This window comes from Impatiens glandulifera, chromosome 6 (genome assembly GCF_907164915.1).
Source record: "Impatiens glandulifera chromosome 6, dImpGla2.1, whole genome shotgun sequence".
NCBI classification, from domain to species: Eukaryota; Viridiplantae; Streptophyta; class Magnoliopsida; order Ericales; family Balsaminaceae; genus Impatiens; species Impatiens glandulifera.
Window position 1 is genome coordinate 50,951,362 of NC_061867.1, and position 24,331 is coordinate 50,975,692.

The following is a 24,331-nucleotide window of genomic DNA, read 5'->3' on the forward strand; positions in this document are numbered from 1 at the left end:
TTTTGAGTTAGTAAACAAGTTGAATGCCTAAAATGGGGACTGTTCTAAATATTGGGTTATGGATTCCAACACTGATCAAAGTCCTCATTCGAAAATCATGATGAACTGCTAGAATTGATCTTATTTGAATGCTGCTTGTAATCACTAGTATTAAATTATTATTAGGGTTTTCGATTTTGTATGAATAGGGTTTTGGTTTGTTTGTAAAACAGGAGATTTTGTTTTTTTAATGATCTCTGATAGCAGGGCTAACAATTAGATGACTGATTTGGGGCTGAGTTTAAGGTTTCGTTTGAGAATCAATCTCGGCTAAACCCCTCACACATTTCATGTTTCGGTTTAGGGTTTGATTAATCTGAAGTATGATGTTTAATTAAGTCTTGATTTGCTGTTGTTGGTTTATCCTTGATTCACAGTTTGTGTTTCATTTAAAAATAAATCTGTGAATAGCTTAGTTTGTCCCTTCTCAACTTCGAATACTTGGCTGCTTTGAATCCAGGTTTGTCTTTCTGATCATTGAAAAGTACATAAATAGATCATGCAGCTTTATTTTGCATATGCATCAACTTGTATTAAGTTATTAGTCTTTAAAGTAGCAGCTAATTTTGATATCTCTTCGATTTGTTCAGAGTTACACCATGTTTGGAGGTCAGTCTTCTAGAAATGCAGTCCGGAGGGACGTGTTATCAGCTGAAGACGTTAAACTGCGGATGGACGAATTCTTAGAGGAATGGCTGAAGAATTCGTCCGACCATCTCTCTTCGTTATTGATTGAGAAGAGGATACTGGAGTTTAAATCTTCTATGGAGTGTTTTATTCATCACCTTGATGGAAGAAGATCCTCCCATGATAGCGTGTTCAAGTTCACAAGAAATTTTAACGCCAAACGATTTCGCTTCTTGATCAGGAGAGAATGCAGACGGCTAGAGGATGGTTTGCCACTATATGCTTTTCGTGGAGAAATACTTCGACATCTTAAATCTCACAAGGTAAGTACAGTTAGTTGCTTTCTTTAGTGACATTTATTATGGAAGTTTTGCTGCACTACTGATCTTAATTTGGATTGGATTGTAATGAAAGGAATAAACATCCTCTGTTCTTTTTTTTGTCATCAATTCAGATACCTTTCAGTTACATTTTCCCCACTTACTTTCGCTGAGTTTCCATGTAATGATTTGTATTAACTTTCGGTGGTAGCAAGTGACCCCTAAATGTATTCCATCGCCTTACAAGCTTTTTGTTTATAGGACACAGACAACAAATTGCAGGATGTTAAGCATTACATTTTATTTTCCGTTGGAGGTGGCTATGATACAACATGTGTTCTTCCATGTAGTGCTGTGACAGTTAGAAGTAGTGATACTTATATGACCTATATGTTAATCGAGTTTTGTTTGATGTTCTCATTTTTCTTCTTGTTTATATATTCATTGGAACAGGTAATGGTCCTAATAGGAGAGACTGGCTCTGGAAAAAGTACCCAATTAGTTCAATATCTTGCGGATTCAGCAATTGGGTCCATCGTCTGTTCACAACTACGAAGGATTGCGGCTGTCTCATTAGCCAAAAGGGTTAAAGAAGAGACTTACGGGTGTTATGAAAACAGTTCTTCTTCTATCGTCTCCTGCCTTGCCTATTCATCGGATCACGAAATAAGTAATTCAAAGGTGATATACATGACAGATCATTGCCTATTACAGCACTACCTGGAAGATAATTCGTTATCAGGGATTTCATGTATCATTATAGATGAGGCTCATGAAAGAAGTTTGAATACTGACCTTCTATTAGCAATGGTTAAAAGCTTAATCTCTCGAAGACAGGATTTAACGCTTATCGTAATGTCTGCAACCGCCGATGCGAAGAAGCTTGCTAAGTACTTTGGTTGTGGAACCTTTGATGTCATTGGAAGAAATTTTCCAGTTGACATAGAGTATGTCCCTGGTGTATCTTCTGCAAACAAGCTGGATGTTTCTGATGTTTTGAAGGCGGTGTCTGAGATCCACAGAACAGAGGCAGATGGTGCCATTCTTGTATTCTTGACATCTCAGACGGAAGTCGAATGGGCCAGTGAAACATTCCAGGCTCCTAATACAGTTACATTGCCTTTGCATGGCAAGCTATCATTTGAAGATCAACATCGCATCTTTCTTGACTACCCCCAAGGGAAAAGAAAGGTGATATTTTCCACTAATGTTGCTGAGACATCTTTGACAATTCCTGGAGTGAAGTATGTTGTAGATTCTGGGATGATGAAGCTGAGAAGATTCGAACATGGTACATGTATGAATGTTCTCAAAGTTTGCAGTATAAGTCAGAGTTCTGCAGAACAACGGGCTGGTCGTGCTGGGAGAACAGCTCCTGGAAAATGTTACCGATTGTATTCGAAAGATGACTTTGAACAGATGCCTCCTCACCAGGAACCGGAGATTTGTAGAGTTCATCTTGGAATTGTAGTTCTAAGAATAATTGCCATGGGTGTAAAAGATGTATTGAGTTTTGATTTCATTGATGCACCTAATGCTGATGCAATTGACAAGGCCATTCAGAATTTAATTCAGCTGGGAGCTGTTGTTTCGATAGAAGAAGGGCTGTTGGAATTAACAGGGGAAGGAAAGAAATTGGTTCGATTGGGAATTGAGCCTAGGTTAGGTAAATTAATTCTGGAATGCTTCTACAATAATTTGGGGAAAGAGGGTCTAGTTCTTGCTGCTGTCACTGCAAATGCAAGCAGTATATTCTGCAGATATGGTAACGAAGAAAATAAACATAAATCTGATCGCTACAAGGTAAAATTTTGTCATCGTGATGGAGACCTTTTCACTATGCTTGCTGTTTACAAGGAATGGAAGGCGGTACCTTTGGAAAGAAGAAGCAAGTGGTGTTGGGAAAATAGTATAAATGCCAAGTCCATGCGAAGATGTGATGACATGATTTTGGAACTAGAAATTTGTTTGAGAAAAGAATTTGGTTTTATTATTCCAAATTACTGGTGTTGGAACCCTCATGTGCCTAGTGAAGACGTTGACAAATATCTGAAAAAAGCTATATTGTCTTCACTGGCAGAGAACGTCGCCATGTATTCTGGGCACGATAGACTTGGTTATGAGGTGGCTTTAACTGGTAGGCATGTCCAGCTTCACCCTACTTCTTCACTACTAGTCTTCAGTCAAAAGCCAAGTTGGATAGTTTTTGTTGAAATTCTATCTTCTGCATCTACTCATCAGTTTTTAGTCTGTGCAACAGCTGTTGACTATGAAGATTTCTCTACCATTTCCCACCCTTTTTTGTTTGATGCCTCCACCATGCAACATCACAAACTTCAACAAGCGGTTCTGAATGGCTATGGAAGCACCTCACTTAGGAGGCTTTGCGGAAAGTTTACCAGTTACCTTGTTTATATTGTTTCATCAGTAAGAAAAACGTTCATGGATGAGCGCATTGGTATTGAAGTTAAAGTTGATCAGAACGCTATTCATATATATGCTCCTTCGCAACACATGGAGAACGTCTGCAACAAAGTGAATACTTTGTTAGGGTATGAAAGGAAGTGGCTGCAAAACGAATGTTTTGTGAAATTCTTGTACCCTAAAGGCAGCAATCTTAAGGCCATGCCTCCCTTTGCATTATTTGGTTCTGGAGCTGATATAAAACATCTAGAGCTTGAAAGAAAAACATTGTCAGTTGATGTGTTCTGTTCAGATGCAAATGTTGGAAACAATAACAAGAAGCTTTTGATGTTTTTAGAAGATAATACTCCTATATCATCAGGAATTTGTTCTGTGCAGAGAGACAATATTGCTAGTACTAGTGCACAGGAGGATAAAAGGACAAGGTGGGGTAAGATTACGTTTCTTACTCACGATGCTGTTGAGGAAGCTGTTGTGTTAAGTCCGGTGACACTCGATGGTGCCGTTTTTGAGATAGTTCCTTCAATGAGCGGTTCTGCAGCTATGTACTCATTTCCTGCCATCAGAGTGACTCTAAATTTCCCCCGTCGACGCAGTCAGGGATTTGCAGTAGTCAAATGCGATCCGGGGGATGTTCTTCCATTCGTAGATGTTGTAAGAAAATCACTATTTTATGGAAGAACCATATATTGTGAACCTAGCATCAAGTCCAATGATGGTGTCGTGATTAAAGGACTTGATCTGGGACTCTCTGAAGAGGACATTTTAGATGGGTTGAGGATGATGACTGACATTAGAATCCTAAATTTAATCTTGCTTAGAGAGAAAGCAGAAGATAAACTTAAGTGGGTAGATTGTGAAGACGCACTTTGCAAAGAATTCACCAAACTCATACCCAGACGAACTCATGTTCTTGTCCAGGTTTCGGAACCACATTCTGCGGATGCTTTCATGAAAGCTGTTGTGACATTTGATGGAAGTTTACATTTGGAGGCAGCCACAGCCTTGGAGCAAATTGAAGGAAAAGTTTTGCCTGGCTGTCTCCCTTGGCAAAAGATTAAGTGTCATCAATGGTTTAATAGCTCACTGTCCTGCAACATCCTTATTTACCGGTCTATCCAGAAGCAATTGACTTCTGTACTTGAAAGCTTTCATCATAAGAGAGGTATAATGTATGAATATCCTTCTCTTCTAGATCATGTTTACACATATATTGTTCGTTTGCAGTTAACCGATCATATATCTATTGTTGGATTGCAGGTGTTTATTGTAGCGGTAAGAGAAATGATAATGGTTCTTATAAAGTGAATATTTCTGCCAATGCCACGAGAAAGGTGGCAGAATTACGTCGTCCACTTGAAGAACTAATGCGAGGGAGAATGGTAGTTCATGACAGCCTTACTCCTGCAGTGGTACAGTTACTCTACTCGAGGGAAGGGGTTGTGTGCTTGAATTCAATAATGGATCAGACGGGCACGTATATTCTTTTTGACAAAAATCGACAGTGCATACTCATATTCGGTGGCAGTTCTAAGGTGCAAGTGGACGACGCTGAACAGAAGATTATCGGATCTCTGTTAGAAATGTACTCGGGGAAAGAATTAGAAATCCATCTCCGAGGAGCAGAATTACCTCCAGACCTGATGAAACAAGTGGTAAAGAAGTTTGGTCCGGATCTTATCGGATTGAAGGAGAAAATACCCGAGGCAGAGGGCTTTACTCTAAACGCTCGTCTCCATATCATCTCCGTGCATGGAAACAAGGAACAGAAAGAGAGAGCGGAGATGATCATTCACGAAATCATCGCACAAACAGCCGGTCTGGACGAGCAGGAGGAGGAGGTGGTCGGATGTCCAATCTGCTTGTGCAAAGTAGAAGACACGGATGCCTACAAGTTAGAAGACTGCGGTCACCTCTTCTGCAGGACATGTTTGGTTGAGCAGTGCAGCTCAGCCATTCGAAACCGAGGAGAAAGTTTTCCCGTGCGCTGTATGTTTGCGGGTTGCAAATCCCGTTTCCTACTCACAGACTTAAGAGCGTTATTGACTACTCATGATCATCCTCATCAGCTGGACGAACTTTTTCGTGCATCCATGGCGACCCACGTGGCGGCAAGTGGTGGAAAGCTGAGGTTTTGCCCGTCCCCGGATTGTCCATCTGTTTATAGAGCTGCGGCGGAGGAGGACGAGGATGAGGCTGTATACGTGTGCGGTGCGTGTTATTGGGAGACATGTAGGAGGTGTCATTTGGAGTATCATCCTTCTATCAGCTGCAAGGATTATAGGGAGTACAAGGAGGATCCTGATTCTTCTTTGAGAGAGTGGACCAAAGGAAAAGAAAACGTCCAAAACTGTCCAAATTGCAATTATACGATCGAGAAGACCGATGGATGCAACCATATGCAGTGCGTATGTGGTGCACATGTGTGTTGGGTTTGTTTGGAACTCTTTGAGTCAAGTGATGAGTGTTATTCTCATCTCCGATCCATTCATCTCTCTATTATCTAAATAATTTTACTTGACTACTATTTATTGTTTATTTACTATCAACTCCAACCAACTTAACTAACTAGTTAGTTAGTTAGATAGTTATTCACCCATGTCATGTAATGTAATGAAATGATCCTCATTAGAGCAAGTTTGAGCTTTGCTTATCAGCTGCTAGGTTTAAGAAATTTGGTATTGTCCATTTGTACCTTTCAAAATTCAGGTTATTGTGTGAACATACCTGATGGAAGTCATTTGCATTGCAGTGCTGTCAAAATCGCGAGTGAACTCGTAAACTCGTCTGAGTTTGCGTTTTTACTTAAAGAAATCCAGTCACGAGTCAAAAAAAACGCAAAAGTGTAAAATCGAAGCTAACTCGCGTGTTGACTCGGTCAAACCGTTGAAAACGTTAAAAACGAAAAAATCGGTAAGTTTTATTATTTCTACTTTTTCTCATTTTCAAATATCAAAATTTAAACCAATATTACCTCAACTACTTCGTATTAATGAAGACTCATCGACTTCTTCAAAATAATTGCATCTTTTGTTTGAATCTAAGATTGGCAAATCGTAAACATATTTCTTTTTTTTCATCAATGGAAGATAATGAAGAACTTAAAGGTTTCTCTCTCTAAAACACTACTACCGACCGTGCTCTTCTTCCTTTCTTCTTTTAAATGTCAGGTAATATCTATTTCTTTCATTCTTCGTTGTATCTTTACTTTTTACTTTTTTGTTTTTTACCGTTAGATGGTGATAAGTTACAACTCACACATATTATAAGACAAGTCATTGTCAATGAATCAGAGTGTTGTCTTTTCAACATTGTCCTAGACATTGCCCTATTATCTATGTAGTATTATTTTATTAATAATAAATCCTAGTTTAGTTACTTCAACTATTCTTATCATAATTTAGTTAGGCATTTTAGTTATAATTTCTGTAACTAAATAGTTATCCTAATTTATAAAAGTTACTTATAAACTTATAATCTCCTTTATCATTTGAAAATGTCCACATAAACAACAATAAAAATAATATATGATTATTTACATTACATACATTTTATATAATTTATTAATTAATACTAGATGATAAATATATTTGACATATCTAATTTATTAAAATATTATTGTTTTATATTTTGCAGAGTTAGTCTAACTTATAAAACAATGTCATTATCGGGTTATGTTGCTCATAAGTTAAGTAAGAATAAACCGGGAAATAGATCTGATATTGGTTGGGAGTATGGAATTGATGTTGATAGCAATTCTAAGAAAGTTAAATGCAAATTTTGCTCTAAAATATTCTCGGGTGGAATATATCGTTTCAAACATCATTTAGCTTGTACACACAAAGATGCTGAGCCTTGTATTAGTGTACCTGATGATGTGAAATTAAATGTTAGAGAGTTTTTATCGAAAAATGATGAGGCAAAACAAAGAAAAAGACAAAAAGATGTTTATGAGAATGAAGATGATGAAGGAGAGGATATGCAAATTGTTTCAAAACAAATTGACAAAGGTGCGAGACAATCTTTTATAAAGAGATCAAACGTACAAAAAACAGTGAGTGAAATATTTAAGAAAGATTTAAGGGAAGATGTTTGTCAAATGATCTCTCGTTTTCTCTATACTAGTGCCATTCCTTTCAATGTTGTGAAAAATCCTTATTTTGAAAAAGCGCTTGAGATGGTTGCTAGACATGGTCTAGGATTTAAGCCACCTACTTATCATGAAGTACGAGTGAAATATCTAAAGAAAGATGTGGAACTAACACACGAGTTGTTAAGAGATTTTAAGATAGAATGGAGAAAAACAGGTTGCTCAATTATGTCGGATGGTTGGACTGATAAGAAAAGACGTTCTATATGCAATTTTTTGGTTAACAGTCCTAAAGGAACGGTTTTTTTAACTTCCATTGACACTTCTGACATTTCTAAGACAGCGGATAAGATATTTCAAATGTTAGATGCAATTGTAGAAGAAGTTGGAGAAGAGAATGTTGTTCAAATAGTTAGTGACAATACTGCTAATTACAAATTAGCTGGTGAGTTGTTGATGGAAAAAAGAAAAAGGTTATATTGGACTCCTTGTGCTGCCCATTGTATTGATCTCATGTTAGAAGATTTTGAGAAAAAAATACATGTAAATACCTTGACAATTCAGAGTGCCAAAAGCATAACAAGGTATATATACTCGAGAACTCTACTTATATCTATGTTACGACATTTTACTGATGGAAGAAACTTGATTAGACCGGCAAAGACAAGATTTGCCACTGCATATCTCACATTAGGGAGTTTTATTAATTTAAAAGTTCCACTAATGACTATGTTTAGTTCAAGAAATTGGAAATCAAGTTCATTCTCGAGTACGGTTGATGGAAAGAAAATTGAGGCAATGGTTATTGGTAGTCGATTATGGTCAAATATAATTACATGTCTCAAAGCTGCGAGACCTCTAATTAAAGTACTTAGAATGGTGGATTCAGATGTTAAGCCTGCCATGGGTTTTATTTATGAACAAATGGATGAAGCTAAAGAAAAGATTAGAGTCAACTTCAACAATATAAAGAGAAAATAAGTAATATACTAACATTTGTATTTTTATTGATTTTTATTATATAAAATATTCATTTATCTATGTATTCATGATATATTGTTTGTCTTCATTTTAGTTATGAACTTATTTGGAAGATCATTGATGAATGACTCATTTGTATTCATGTATCCTTTCTTGTATTCTTGTATGATTTGGTTTTCATCAATGATTTTGTTTAAAAGAGGATTGTGGAATTAGACTTCTAATAAATTGCATAGCCATCTTCTTTACCACCGTTCGTCCAAAGGTAAGCCAAAGTATACCAGAATATCAACTTTACTATATGCCCCTACTTCGAAAACCAAGTATATAGGAATACTCCTAAAGAAGTTTAGAACAAGTCTACGTTGGTTTGAAGTTGTCATTTAATGTGGAAAACCATTATATCGTAATGTGGATGGAAAAAACAAAATCTCAACGTAAAATTAACAATCAGTGATTCAAGGCAAGATATCACATTTCGGGAGTGCTTGACTTTTTCTAAAGGCACAAGGAACTAACCTAATAAATTGAAACATGTTTTTGATCACTTTTCACCATTTTATTTAAAAATAAATAAATGAAATTACTGTTTTTATCCATTTTTTTTTTGAAATTCTTAAAACTTCAACATATGTAGTTCAATTAAATTAGTTAGATCGATTACAAATTACATCTAAAGAATTTTCGGATCATTCTTCTTAGGCCTAAGTCATAAAAATAATGATCCAAGATTTTTTTTATTTAATTTTAAAATTAGGCAATTTTTATTTAAAGATAATTATCGAAATCTAACTCTAAAAAAACATCCAAATTATATTAAGAACGTGATTACATAATCAATTTGAATAATTAAGAAGTATGGAAACAATACAAACTCATAAGCTTCAAAATTAAATTATGTTTCATTGAACTAAATAAATGTAAAATCAAGCAAAATAAATGAATATAAGAGATCATGATACCTTTATACCTCTACATCAGTAGTTAGTGGCATTTAAAAAAAAAAAATTTATTTAGATGTACATTAAAGTATGTACTAATAAAATGTAATTTTAAGCTATCATTTCTTGTATTCTTATATGATTTGGTTTTCATCAATAATTTGTTTAAAATAAAAATGAGTTGCATTTAAATGTATGGACCATGATTGACTGGATAATTTATTATTTTCTTATTATTAATTCAAAAGAATCAAAACCTTTTCGATTTGGGCCTAGGTAATATAGAAACAATATTAGTCCAAAACTATTCATTCAATCTGTCTTTGACTTTGATCCATCTATAAAATAAAAATATAAAGCCTATAGTAGAGGAAAATAAATAAATGAAGAAAAGTCTAGCCCATTTTATTTCATTTATAACGGTGTCTATATATATTTATAACATTTTATTTTGCAGCAACTTACCTTTATTAAAAATATCATTTTGAATAAAAACTACATCCAAATAAAATTAGTTAAGTTAAAGTTAAGTTATTTACCATAAAGTTTATATATCTTATTATGATAAATTTTTCATCATATTTTTTCTAACTACATATTATTTATTTATTATTGTTATTATTTTTAAATTTTTAAAAGAATTGCAAGCCTAATTAAAGAAGTTTTATCTTTATTAAAATAATCAATGAAATAAATATGTTACTTTAAAACTAACCTAACCCAGTCCAGCCCACCTAATTCCCCCAACTTTCGTTTTTCATTAAAAAAAATGAAATTATCAATTTCTTATATAGATGATTAATTAATTAAAAGCTGAAACCTAATTAAATAATAATATAGCTTTATTATTTTAAAACTAAAATTATCAAACTGAAAATTTATTATATTATAGCCACCATTCTTCATGAAAAATAATTCTATTGATGTTACTTTGGCTAATATTTCTATTGGCTTTAATTTCATTATAAATAGCTTGTTTGATATAATTTTTTTTTTTTTTCCAAAAATGAAACATTTGTACTACCTAAAAGAATGTTTAATTACTCTATATGTAGAAGGTGTTAAGACACATCGGATAAAACTGTCGAATTTCTTATTGAACTATCTTAATTCATCATAAATTATGTCTTAATTTGCACTTAATTGTTTTTGTTGGGCAACAAAACAAATATCCAGCTTATAACATACTATTAAATAATGCTTAAATTTTTAATATTAACACAACTATTAAGTTTTTTCTTTCATAGATGTTTAACCTTAATATGATCACAACTATTACATGTGTTAATTTAAGTAAAATAATTCATATGAACAAAACAAAAGGAAAAAAGTGGTAATAATCTTGTGTAATTTACTAGCTTGAAGATATATAATGAACTAACTCATTTTTATGTATTATTATGAAATTGACTATTATAGTGACAAAGTAACTCTAAATAATTTTGTTTAACATTTTATACAATTAATATAAAAAAATAACTTTTTTCTAGTATTTTGATTTTTTCTAGGCATCCCACCGTATAAGCCGAGAATAAAATTACTTCACATTTCATTTAAAAAAATTCCAAAGATTTTTAGAAAGAAAGATAAACACTTTCATATTCCATGACCCATTAATTTTTTGGAATTCCCTACCATTCGTTTCAGTGCATTTTTTAAATAATATATATATATATATATATATATATATATATATATATATATATATATATATATATATATATATATATATATATATATATATATATATATATATATATATATATATATATATATATAGGAATAATATCAATTTTACGCATCATGTATTTTTATTGTTGGCTAAGAGAATTCAAAGTCACATTAACTTAGGGTTTTATAATTCTATCATTGCTAATTGATTATGAGAATATTGAGGTGGAGAGTCTTTCATGAAGGTGTAAACTCAAAATTATATTATTAAATCTCAATAAGATATGTTCTTATAGAATCAGTAATTAATAATTATGTATTGTTTTATCTAATAAAATAAGCTGTCAAATATAATTAAGTAACTATATATGGTAAACATTAATAATAAATTGCATTTGTATTTTCTTTGGAAGTCCATTTCAAAACTTAAGGGCCCAAAATCATTAGCAGACCAATTTAATTTATTCAAACCCAATATTTGAAGAATTTTTTAACACTCAGCAGCATTTTTCTTTAAACTAACACTATTCCTCTCTTATATATATATTTTGTTTCATGAGGCTAGTTTTATTTATTTATATACTAATTTCCTCCTCTTTTCTTCATTTTCTTTTCTACTTTTTTCTTTGCTTATTCAAATGGGATGGCTGAGAGATTTGGGTTACAATGTTATACACAACTAATTAAAATATTTAGCTCGAGGAGAAAAATTGATAAGGGTTTGTGGTATTGGTCAAAAATATTCATAGTTGGTTTGATTATATATATAAAAAAAGGGTTCTATTCTATTATATTCATAATAGAAGATAGTTATATACACTATAAAAAAAAAAAAAATTTGAATCGCATGTATAACAATAAAGATAGTAAGGTTTACAATAATTTAAAATATTTGGATCTGAAATAAATATATCCCATTGACGTCGAAAACCCAACCTTCAAACACATTCTTATATTATAATTGTAAAAATATTACTACCTAGATTTAATTAACCCAAATTAATATTGTTATATTTTTTAGATTATACTAAATTAATTTATAAACTAATCTGCAATGTTCTTACACATAATGGTGTTTTTTTAGCTTACAACAAACTAAGCTGATGAATGTTCACACATATATATAGATGGATTATTTGAAAAGTTTCTGTTTTTTCTTCTTTTAAGTTATATATGTATATATATATTGACTACACTTTTTTCCCCCCTTTTTTTCACTTTTTCTTCACTACCCTTATACTTTATATCTTTCACTACTGTTTTCTCGTTAATTTCACAATCACTCATTTTGAAATCTCACATCATTTGGATAATAGGGATTAATTAATGTTAGATTTAAATAATTAGAAAATATAAGAATGAAGATAATAAAAAACAAACACATTACAAAAAATATATTAATATTAAAATAGATCCTGGCACAAATTAATACATGCATACACGCAGTAATAAAAACATATTAATTAATACTAAAATAAGTGGCAGCACAAACACACACAGATTAATATATGCACACACATGACCTTATAGTTAGCTAAATTATATATAATAGGATAGATAGTTGGTCGAGTTCGGTTCATCGGGTAGAGATGGGAAGGAGTAACGGTAGATATTGCAGCTGCTAGGTAAATAGTCAACCGGAGCAGTTTGGCTTGCTCCCGACGACGATAGTTTGAAAACCGCAAAACGTCTTCATTGCTTTGGCGTGATTTGGAACCGTCCTGGCGCCAATGGAGCTTAGACAGGAGCATCCAGAATTTGAAAGTTACCCGGGCTAAACTGTTTTAAAAATTTTTACCCGGACTATTATCAATCAAAGAATAAAAAATTACACTTTATTGACGGGAAATTATCAATAACGACAGTATTTACCGTCGTTATTGTCAGATGCATACAAAAGAAATTTGGGCTAAGGATGAACGTGGCTCCGCCCCCTGCATCAAAGGACTGAGCCCCGGCACAGCACTGGGGGCTTGGGCGGAGGATGGCAGCAGCCTGCAAATAAGATTGGCTGGGCGCCAAGGCCTTGTTTACCTGATCACAATTGGTAGTTGCAGCTGTTGCTACAGTACCGGCCAAGCACATAATCCAAATTATCACCAACAACCGCCCTGCTCCGTCTTTGCCATGGATTTTTCCTGCTGCTCTTACTCCTGTCGTGTGTCGGGATCATTTTCAACTTAATGTACAGATATTGAATTAAAGAGTTAACGAGAGAGAAAGAGAGAGTTTACCGGTTGTATAAAAAAGTAAAGGTTTGTATAAGACTTTTTTTAGGGGGGGGGGAGGAAACAGCTTAGTGCCATTTCATTAAAAAAAACCCAAAAGATAATAAAAAAGAAACACATTACTAAAAACAAATTATCACCAACAACCGGCCTGCTCCGTCTTTGCCATGGATTTTTCCTGTTGCTCCTACTCTTGTCGTGTGTCGGGATCATTTTCAACTTAATGTATAGATATTGAATTAAGGAGTTAGCGAGAGAGAAAGAGAGAGTTTACCGGTTGTATAAAATAGTAAAGGTTTGTATAAGACTTTTTTTTTGGGGGGGGGGGGGGACAGCTTAGTGCCATTTCATTAAAAAAACCCAAAAGATAATAAAAAACAAACACATTACTAAAAACATATTAATATTAAAATAGATCCTAACACAAATTAATACATGCATACACACAGTAATAAAAACATATTAATTAATACTAAAATAAGTGGCAGCACAAACACACACAGAGTAATATATGCACACACATGACCTTATAGTTAGCCAGATTATATATAATAGGATAGATAGTTGGTCGAGTTCGGTTCATCGGGTAGAGATGGGAAGGAGTAACGGTAGATATTGCAGCTGCTAGGTAAATAGTCAACCGGAGCAGTTTGGCTTGCTGTCGACGTCGATAGTTTGAAGACCGCAGAACGTCTTCATTGCTTTGGCGTGATTTGGAACCGTCCTGGCGCCAATGGAGCTTAGACAGGAGCATATGCCTGTCTTGCTTTCCGGAGAAATTCTAGCCGTGCCATCAAGGCAGGGGCGGAGCCAGAATTTGAAAATTACACGGGCTAAACTGTTTTAAAAATTTTTACTCGGACTATTATCAATCAAAGAATAAAAAATTACAATTTATTGACGGGAAATTATCAATAAAGACGGTATTTACCGTCGTTATTGTCAGATGCATACAAAAGAAATTTGGGCTAAGGATGAACGTGGCTCCGCCCCCTGCATCAAGGGACTGAGCCCCAGCACAACACTGGGGGCTTGGGCGGAGGATGACAATAGCCTGCAAATAAGATTGGCAGGGCGCCAAGACCTTGTTTACATGATCACAATTGGTAGTTGCAGCTGTTGCTACAGTACCGGCCAAGCACATAATCCAAATTATCACCAACCACCGGCCTGCTCCGTCTTTGCCATGGATTTTTCCTGCTGCTCCTACTCCTGTCGTGTGTCGGGATCATTTTCAACTTAATGTATAGATATTGAATTAAGGAGTTAGCGAGAGAGAAAGAGAGAATTTACCGGTTGTATAAAATAGTAAAGGTTTGTATAAGACTTTTTTTGTGGAGGGAAACATCTTAGTGCCATTTAATTAAAAAAAACCCAAAAGATAATAAAAAACAAACACATTACTAAAAACATATTAATATTAAAAAAGATCATGGCACAAATTAATACATGCATACACGCAGTAATAAAAACATATTAATTAATACTAAAATAAGTGGCAGCACAAACACAAACAGATTAATATATGCACACACATGACCTTATAGTTAGCTATATTATATATAATAGGATAGATAGTTGGTCGAGTTGGTTCATCGGGTAGAGATGGGAAGGAGTAACGGTAGATATTGCAGCTGCTAGGTAAATAGTCAACCGGAGCAGTTTGGCTTGCTGCCGACGGCGATAGTTTGAAGACCGCAGAACGTCTTCATTGCTTTGGCGTGATTTGGAACCGTTCTGGCGCCAATGGAGGTTAGACAGGAGCATATGCCTGTCTTGCTTCCCGGAGAAATTCTAGCCGTGACATCAAGGTAGGGGCGGAGCCAGAATTTGAAAGTTACCCGGGCTAAACTGCTTTAAAAAATTTTACCCGGACTATTATCAATCAAAGAATAAAAAATTACAATTAATTGACGGGAAATTATCAATAAAGACGGTATTTACCGTCGTTATTGTCAGATGCATACAAAAGAAATTTGGGCTAAGGATGAACGTGGCTCCGCCCCCTGCATCAAGGGACTGTGCCCCGGCACAACACTGGGGACTTGGGCGGAGGATGACAGCAGCCTGCAAATAAGATTGGCAGGGCGCCAAGGCCTTGTTTACCTGATCACAATTGGTAGTTGCAGCTGTTGCTACAGTACCGGCCAAGCACATAATCCAAATTATTACCAACAACCGGCCTACTCCGTCTTTGCCATGGATTTTTCCTGCTGCTCCTACTCCTGTCGTGTGTCGGGATCATTTTCAACTTAATGTATAGATATTGAATTAAGGAGTTAGCGAGAGAGAAAGAGAGAGTTTACCGGTTGTATAAAATAGTAAAGGTTTGTATAAGACTTTTTTTGTGGAGAGGAAACATCTTAGTGCATTTCATTAAAAAAAACCCAAAAGATAATAAAAAACAAACACATTACTAAAAACATATTAATATTAAAATAGATCCTGGCACAAATTAATACATGCATACACGCAGTAATAAAAACATATTAATTAATACTAAAATAAGTGGCAGCACAAACACACACAGATTAATATATGCACACACATGACCTTATAGTTAGCTATATTATATATAATAGGATAGATAGTTGGTCGAGTTCGGTTCATCGGGTAGAGATGGGAAGGAGTAACGGTAGATATTGCAGCTGCTAGGTAAATAGTCAACCGGAGCAGTTTGGCTTGCTGCCGACGACGATAGTTTGAAGACCGCAGAACGTTTTCATTGCTTTGGCGTGATTTGGAACCGTCCTGGCGCCAATGGAGCTTAGACAGGAGCATATGCCTGTCTTGCTTCCCGGAGAAATTCTAGCCGTGCCATCAAGATAGGGGCGGAGCCAGAATTTGAAAGTTACCCGGGCTAAACTGTTTTAAAAATTTCTACTCGGACTATTATCAATCAAAGAATACAAAATTACAATTTATTGACGGGAAATTATCAATAACGACGGTATTTACCGTCGTTATTGTCAGATGCATACAAAAGAAATTTGGGCTAAGGATGAACGTGGCTCCGCCCCATGCATCAAGGGACTGAGCCCTGGCACAGCATTGGGGGCTTGGGCGGAGGATGACAGCAGCCTGCAAATAAGATTGGCAGGGCGCCAAGGCCTTGTTTACCTGATCACAATTGGTAGTTGCAGCTGTTGCTACAGTACCGGCCAAGCACATAATCCAAATTATCACCAACAACCGCCCTACTCCGTCTTTGCCATGGATTTTTCCTGCTGCTCCTACTCCTGTCGTGTGTCGGGATCATTTTCAACTTAATGTATAGATATTGAATTAAGGAGTTAGCGAGAGAGAAAAAGAGAGTTTACCGGTTGTATAAAATAGTAAAGGTTTTATAAGTCTTTTTTTTTTGGAGGGGGAAACAACTTAATGCCATTTCATTAAAAAAACCCAAAAGATAATAAAAAACAAGCACATTACTAAAAACATATTAATATTAAAATAGATCATTGCACAAATTAATACATGCATACACGCAGTAATAAAAACATATTAATTAATACTAAAATAAGTGGCAGCACAAACACACACAGATTAATATATGCACACACATGACCTTATAGTTAGCTAGATTATATATAATAGGATAGATAGTTGGTCGAGTTCGGTTCATCGGGTAGAGATGGGAAGGAGTAACGGTAGATATTGCAGCTGCTAGGTAAATAGTCAACCGAAGAAGTTTGGCTTGCTGCCGACGGCGATAGTTTGAAGACCGCAGAACGTCTTCATTGCTTTGGCGTGATTTGGAACCATCCTGGCGCCAATGGAGCTTAGACAGGAGCATATGTCAGTCTTGCTTCCCGGAGAAATTCTAGCCGTGCCATCAAGGCAGGGGCGGAGCCAGAATTTGAAAGTTACCCGGGCTAAACTGTTTTAAAAATTTTTACCCGGACTATTATCAATCAAAGAATAAAAAATCACACTTTATTGACGGGAAATTATCAATAACGACGGTATTTACCGTCATTATTGTCAGATGCATACAAAAGAAATTTGGTCTAAGGATGAACGTGGCTCCGCCCCCTGCATCAAGAGACTGAGCCCCGACACATCACTGGGGCTTGGGCGGAGGATGGCAGCAGCCTGCAAATAAGATTGGCAGGGCGCCAATGCCTTGTTTACCTGATCACAATTGGTAGTTGCAGCTGTTGCTACAGTACCGGCCAAGCACATAATCCAAATTATCACCAACAACCGGCCTGCTCCGTCTTTGCCATGGATTTTTCCTGCTGCTCCTACTCCTGTCGTGTGTCGGGATCATTTTCAACTTAATGTATAGATATTGAATTAAGGAGTTAGCGAGAGAGAAAGATAGAGTTTACCGGTTGTATAAAATAGTATAGGTTTTTATAAGTCTTTTTTTTGAGGGGGAAACAGCTTAGTGTCATTTCATTAAAAAAACCCAAAAGATAATAAAAAACAAACACATTACTAAAAACATATTAATATTAAAATAGATCATGGCACAAATTAATACATGCATACACGCAGTAATAAAAACATATTAATTAATACTAAAATAAGTGGCAGCACAAACACACACAGATTAATATAAGCACACACATGACCTTATAGTTAGCTAGATTATATATAATAGGATAGATAGTTGGTCGAGTTCGGTTCATCGGGTAGAGATGGGAAGGAGTAACGGTAGATATTGCAGCTGCTAGGTAAATAGTCAACCGAAGAAGTTTGGCTTGCTGCCGACGGCGATAGTTTGAAGACCGCAGAACGTCTTCATTGCTTTGGCGTGATTTGGAACCGTCCTGGCGCCAATGGAGCTTAGACAGGAGCATATGTCAGTCTTGCTTCCCGGAGAAATTCTAGCCGTGCCATCAAGGCAGGGGCGGAGCCAGAATTTGAAAGTTACACGGGCTAAACTGTTTTAAAAATTTTTACCCGGACTATTATCAATCAAAGAATAAAAAATGACACTTTAATGACGGGAAATTATCAATAACGACGGTATTTACCGTCGTTATTGTCAGATGCATACAAAAGAAATTTGGGCTAAGGATGAACGTGGCTCCGCCCCCCTGCATCAAGGGATTGAGCCCCGGCACATCACTGGGGCTTGGGCGGAGGATGGCAGCAGCCTGCAAATAAGATTGGCAGGGCGCAAATGCCTTGTTTACCTGATCACAATTGGTAGTTGCAGCTGTTGCTACAGTACCGGCCAAGCACATAATCCAAATTATCACCAACAACCGGCCTGCTCCGTCTTTGCCATGGATTTTTCCTGCTGCTCCTACTCCTGACGTGTGTTGGGATCATTTTCAACTTAATGTATACATATTGAATTAAGGAGTTAGCGAAAGAGAAAGAGAGAGTTTACCAGTTGTATAAAATAGTAAATGTTTGTATAAGACTTTTTTTTGTGGAGGGGAAACAGCTTAGTGCCATTTCATTAAAAAAAACCCAAAAGATAATAAAAAACAAACATATTACTAAAAACATATTAATATTAAAATAGATCATGGCACAAATTAATACATGCATACACGCAGTAATAAAAACATATTAATTAATACTAAAATAAGTGGCAGCACAAACACACACAGATTAATATATGCACACACATGACCTTATAGTTAGCTAGATTATATATAATAGGATAGATAGTTGGTCGAGTTCGGTTCATCGGGTAGAGATGGGAAGGAGTAACGGTAGATATTGCAGCTGCTAGGTAAATAGTCAACCGAAGAAGTTTGGCTTGCTGCCGACGGCGATAGTTTGAAGACCGCAGAACGTCTTCATTGCTTTGGCGTGATTTGGAACCTTCCTGGCGCCAATGGAGCTTAGACAGGAGCATATGTCAGTCTTGCTTCCCGGAGAAATTCTAGCCGTGCCATCAAGGCAGGGGCGGAGCAAGAATTTGAAAGTTACCCGGGCTAAACTGTTTTAAAAATTTTTACCCGGACTATTATCAATCAAAGAATAAAAAATCACACTTTATTGACGGGAAATTATCAATAACGACGATATTTACCGTCGTTATTGTCAGATGCATACAAAAGAAATTTGGTCTAAGGATGAACGTGGCTCCGCCCCCTGCATCAAGAGACTGAGCCCCGACACATCACTGGGGCTTGGGCGGAGGATGGCAGCAGCCTGCAAATAAGATTGGCAAGGCGCCAATGCCTTGTTTACCTGATCACAATTGGTAGTTGCAGCTGTTGCTACAGTACCGGCCAAGCACATAATCCAAATTATCACCAACAACCGGCCTGCTCCGTCTTTGCCATGGATTTTTCCTGCTGCTCCTACTCCTGTCGTGTGTCGGGATCATTTTCAACTTAATGTATAGATATTGAATTAAGGAGTTAGCGAGAGAGAAAAAGAGAGTTTACCGGTTTTATAAAATAGTAAAGGTTTTTATAAGTCTTTTTTTTGAGGGGGAAACAGCTTAGTGTCATTTCATTAAAAAAACCCAAAAGATAATAAAAAACAAACACATTACTAAAAACATATTAATATTAAAATAGATCATGGCACAAATTAATACATGCATACACGCAGTAATAAAAACATATTAATTAATACTAAAATAAGTGGCAGCACAAACACACACAGATTAATATAAGCACACACATGACCTTATAGTTAGCTAGATTATATATAATAGGATAGATAGTTGGTCGAGTTCGGTTCATCGGGTAGAGATGGGAAGGAGTAACGATAGATATTGCAGCTGCTAGGTAAATAGTAAACCGAAGAAGTTTGGCTTGCTGCCGACGGCGATAGTTTGAAGACCGCAGAATGTCTTCATTGCTTTGGCGTGATTTGGAACCGTCCTGGCGCCAATGGAGCTTAGACAGGAGCATATGTCAGTCTTGCTTCCCGGAGAAATTCTAGCCGTGCCATCAAGGCAGGGGCGGAGCCAGAATTTGAAAGTTACACGGGCTAAACTGTTTTAAAAATTTTTACCCGGACTATTATCAATCAAAGAATAAAAAATTACACTTTATTGACGGGAAATTATCAATAACGACGGTATTTACCGTCGTTATTGTCAGATGCATACAAAAGAAATTTGGGCTAAGGATGAACGTGGCTCCGCCCCCCTGCATCAAGGGATTGAGCCCCGGCACATCACTGGGGCTTGGGCGGAGGATGGCAGCAGCCTGCAAATAAGATTGGCAGGGCGCAAATGCCTTGTTTACCTGATCACAATTGGTAGTTGCAGCTGTTGCTACAGTACCGGCCAAGCACATAATCCAAATTATCACCAACAACCGGCCTGCTCCGTCTTTGCCATGGATTTTTCCTGCTGCTCCTACTCCTGACGTGTGTTGGGATCATTTTCAACTTAATGTATACATATTGAATTAAGGAGTTAGCGAAAGAGAAAGAGAGAGTTTACCAGTTGTATAAAATAGTAAATGTTTGTATAAGACTTTTTTTTGTGGAGGGGAAACAGCTTAGTGCCATTTCATTAAAAAAAACCCAAAAGATAATAAAAAACAAACATATTACTAAAAACATATTAATATTAAAATAGATCATGGCACAAATTAATACATGCATACACGCAGTAATAAAAACATATTAATTAATACTAAAATAAGTGGCAGCACAAACACACACAGATTAATATATGCACACACATGACCTTATAGTTAGCTAGATTATATATAATAGGATAGATAGTTGGTCGAGTTCGGTTCATCGGGTAGAGATGGGAAGGAGTAACGGTAGATATTGCAGCTGCTAGGTAAATAGTCAACCGAAGAAGTTTGGCTTGCTGCCGACGGCGATAGTTTGAAGACCGCAGAACGTCTTCATTGCTTTGGCGTGATTTGGAACCTTCCTGGCGCCAATGGAGCTTAGACAGGAGCATATGTCAGTCTTGCTTCCCGGAGAAATTCTAGCCGTGCCATCAAGGCAGGGGCGGAGCAAGAATTTGAAAGTTACCCGGGCTAAACTGTTTTAAAAATTTTTACCCGGACTATTATCAATCAAAGAATAAAAAATCACACTTTATTGACGGGAAATTATCAATAACGACGATATTTACCGTCGTTATTGTCAGATGCATACAAAAGAAATTTGGTCTAAGGATGAACGTGGCTCCGCCCCCTGCATCAAGAGACTGAGCCCCGACACATCACTGGGGCTTGGGCGGAGGATGGCAGCAGCCTGCAAATAAGATTGGCAGGGCGCCAATGCCTTGTTTACCTGATCACAATTGGTAGTTGCAGCTGTTGCTACAGTACCGGCCAAGCACATAATCCAAATTATCACCAACAACCGGCCTGCTCCGTCTTTGCCATGGATTTTTCCTGCTGCTCCTACTCCTGTCGTGTGTCGGGATCATTTTCAACTTAATGTATAGATATTGAATTAAGGAGTTAGCGAGAGAGAAAAAGAGAGTTTACCGGTTTTATAAAATAGTAAAGGTTTTTATAAGTCTTTTTTTTGAGGGGGAAACAGCTTAGTGTCATTTCATTAAAAAAACCCAAAAGATAATAAAAAACAAACACATTACTAAAAACATATTAATATTAAAATAGATCATGGCACAAATTAATACATGCATACACGCAGTAATAAAAACATATTAATTAATACTAAAATAAGTGGCAGCACAAACACACACAGATTAATATAAGCACACACATGACCTTATAGTTAGCTAGATTATATATAATAGGATAGATAGTTGGTCGAGTTCGGTTCATCGGGTAGAGATGGGAAGGAGTAACGATAGATATTGCAGCTGCTAGGTAAATAGTAAACCGAAGAAGTTTGGCTTGCTGCCGACGGCGATAGTTTGAAGACCGCAGAATGTCTTCATTGCTTTGGCGTGATTTGGAACCGTCCTGGCGCCAATGGAGCTTAGACAGGAGCATATGTCAGTCTTGCTTCCCGGAGAAATTCTAGCCGTGCCATCAAGGCAGGGGCGGAGCCAGAATTTGAAAGTTACACGGGCTAAACTGTTTTAAAAATTTTTACCCGGACTATTATCAATCAAAGAATAAAAAATTACACTTTATTGACGGGAAATTATCAATAACGACGGTATTTACCGTCGTTATTGTCAGATGCATACAAAAGAAATTTGGGCTAAGGATGAACGTGGCTCCGCCCCCTGCATCAAGGGATTGAGCCCCGGCACATCACTGGGGCTTGGGCGGAGGATGGCAGCAGCCTGCAAATAAGATTGGCAGGGCGCCAATGCCTTGTTTACCTGATCACAATTGGTAGTTGCAGTTGTTGCTACAGTACCGGCCAAGCACATAATCCAAATTATCACCAACAACCGGCCTACTCCGTCTTTGCCATGGATTTTTCCTGCTGCTCCTACTCCTGTCGTGTGTCGGGATCATTTTCAACTTAATGTATACATATTGAATTAAGGAGTTAGCGAGAGAGAAAGAGAGAGTTTACCAGTTGTATAAAATAGTAAATGTTTGTATAAGACTTTTTTTTGTGGAGGGGAAACAGCTTAGTGCCATTTCATTAAAAAAAACCCAAAAGATAATAAAAAACAAACATATTACTAAAAACATATTAATATTAAAATAGATCATGGCACAAATTAATACATGCATACACGCAGTAATAAAAACATATTAATTAATACTAAAATAAGTGGCAGCACAAACACACACAGATTAATATATGCACACACATGACCTTATAGTTAGCTAGATTATATATAATAGGATAGATAGTTGGTCGAGTTCGGTTCATCGGGTAGAGATGGGAAGGAGTAACGGTAGATATTGCAGCTGCTAGGTAAATAGTCAACCGGAGCAGTTTGGCTTGCTGCTGACGACGATAGTTTGAAGACCGCATAATGTCTTCATTGCTTTGGCGTGATTTGGAACCGTCCTGGCGCAAATGGAGCTTAGACAGGAGCATATGCCTTTCTTGCTTCCCGGAGAAATTCTAGCCGTGCCATCAAGGCAGGGGCGGAGCCAGAATTTGAAAGTTACCCGGGCTAAACTGTTTTAAAATTTTTTACCCGGACTATTATCAATCAAAGAATAAAAAATTATAATTTATTGACGGGAAATTATCAATAACGATGGTATTTACCGTCGTTATTGTCAGGTGCATACAAAAGAAATTTGGGCTAAGGATGAACGTGGCTCTGCCCCCTGCATCAAGGGACTGAGCCCTGGCACAGCATTGGGGGCTTGGGCGGAGGATGACAGCAGCCTGCAAATAAGATTGGCAGGGCGCCAAGGCCTTGTTTACCTGATCACAATTGGTAGTTGCAGCTGTTGCTACAGTACCGGCCAAGCACATAATCCAAATTATCACCAACAACCGCCCTACTCCGTCTTTGCCATGGATTTTTCCTGCTGCTCCTACTCCTGTCGTGTGTCGGGATCATTTTCAACTTAATGTATAGATATTGAATTAAGGAGTTAGCGAGAGAGAAAAAGAGAGTTTACCGGTTGTATAAAATAGTAAAGGTTTTTATAAGTCTTTTTTTTTTAGGGGGAAACAACTTAGTGCCATTGCATTAAAAAAACCCAAAAGATAATAAAAAACAAACACATTACTAAAAACATATTAATATTAAAATAGATCATGGCACAAATTAATACATGCATACACGCAGTAATAAAAACATATTAATTAATACTAAAATAAGTGGCAGCACAAACACACACAGATTAATATATGCACACACATGACCTTATAGTTAGCTAGATTATATATAATAGGATACATAGTTGGTCGAGTTCGGTTCATCGGGTAGAGATGGGAAGGAGTAATGGTAGATATTGCAGCTGCTAGGTAAATAGTCAACCGAAGAAGTTTGGCTTGCTGCCGACGGCGATAGTTTGAAGACCGCAGAACGTCTTCATTGCTTTGGCGTGATTTGGAACCGTCCTGGCGCCAATGGAGCTTACACAGGAGCATATGTCAGTCTTGCTTCCCGGAGAAATTCTAGCCGTGCCATCAAGGCAGGGGCGGAGCCAGAATTTGAAAGTTACCCGAGCTAAACTGTTTTAAAAATTTTTACCCGGACTATTATCA

The 24,331-nt window shown here is 36.5% G+C and overlaps 2 protein-coding genes across 2 annotated transcripts; both read left to right on the forward strand.

Moving 5' to 3' along the window:
• Window positions 1-638: 638 nt before the first annotated feature.
• Window positions 639-5,917, forward strand: LOC124943797 (ATP-dependent RNA helicase DEAH12, chloroplastic-like). The gene is made up of 3 exons (XM_047484268.1): window positions 639-989; window positions 1,440-4,575; window positions 4,671-5,917. Exons 1-3 carry the CDS (start codon window positions 639-641, stop codon window positions 5,915-5,917), a joined length of 4,734 nt encoding a protein of 1,577 aa, XP_047340224.1.
• A 1,151-nt stretch (window positions 5,918-7,068) lies between these two features.
• LOC124943798 lies at window positions 7,069-8,481 on the forward strand. The gene has a single exon (XM_047484269.1). The coding sequence runs from the start codon at window positions 7,069-7,071 to the stop codon at window positions 8,479-8,481; it is 1,413 nt and encodes a 470-aa protein (XP_047340225.1).
• The last annotated feature ends 15,850 nt before the right edge of the window (window positions 8,482-24,331 follow it).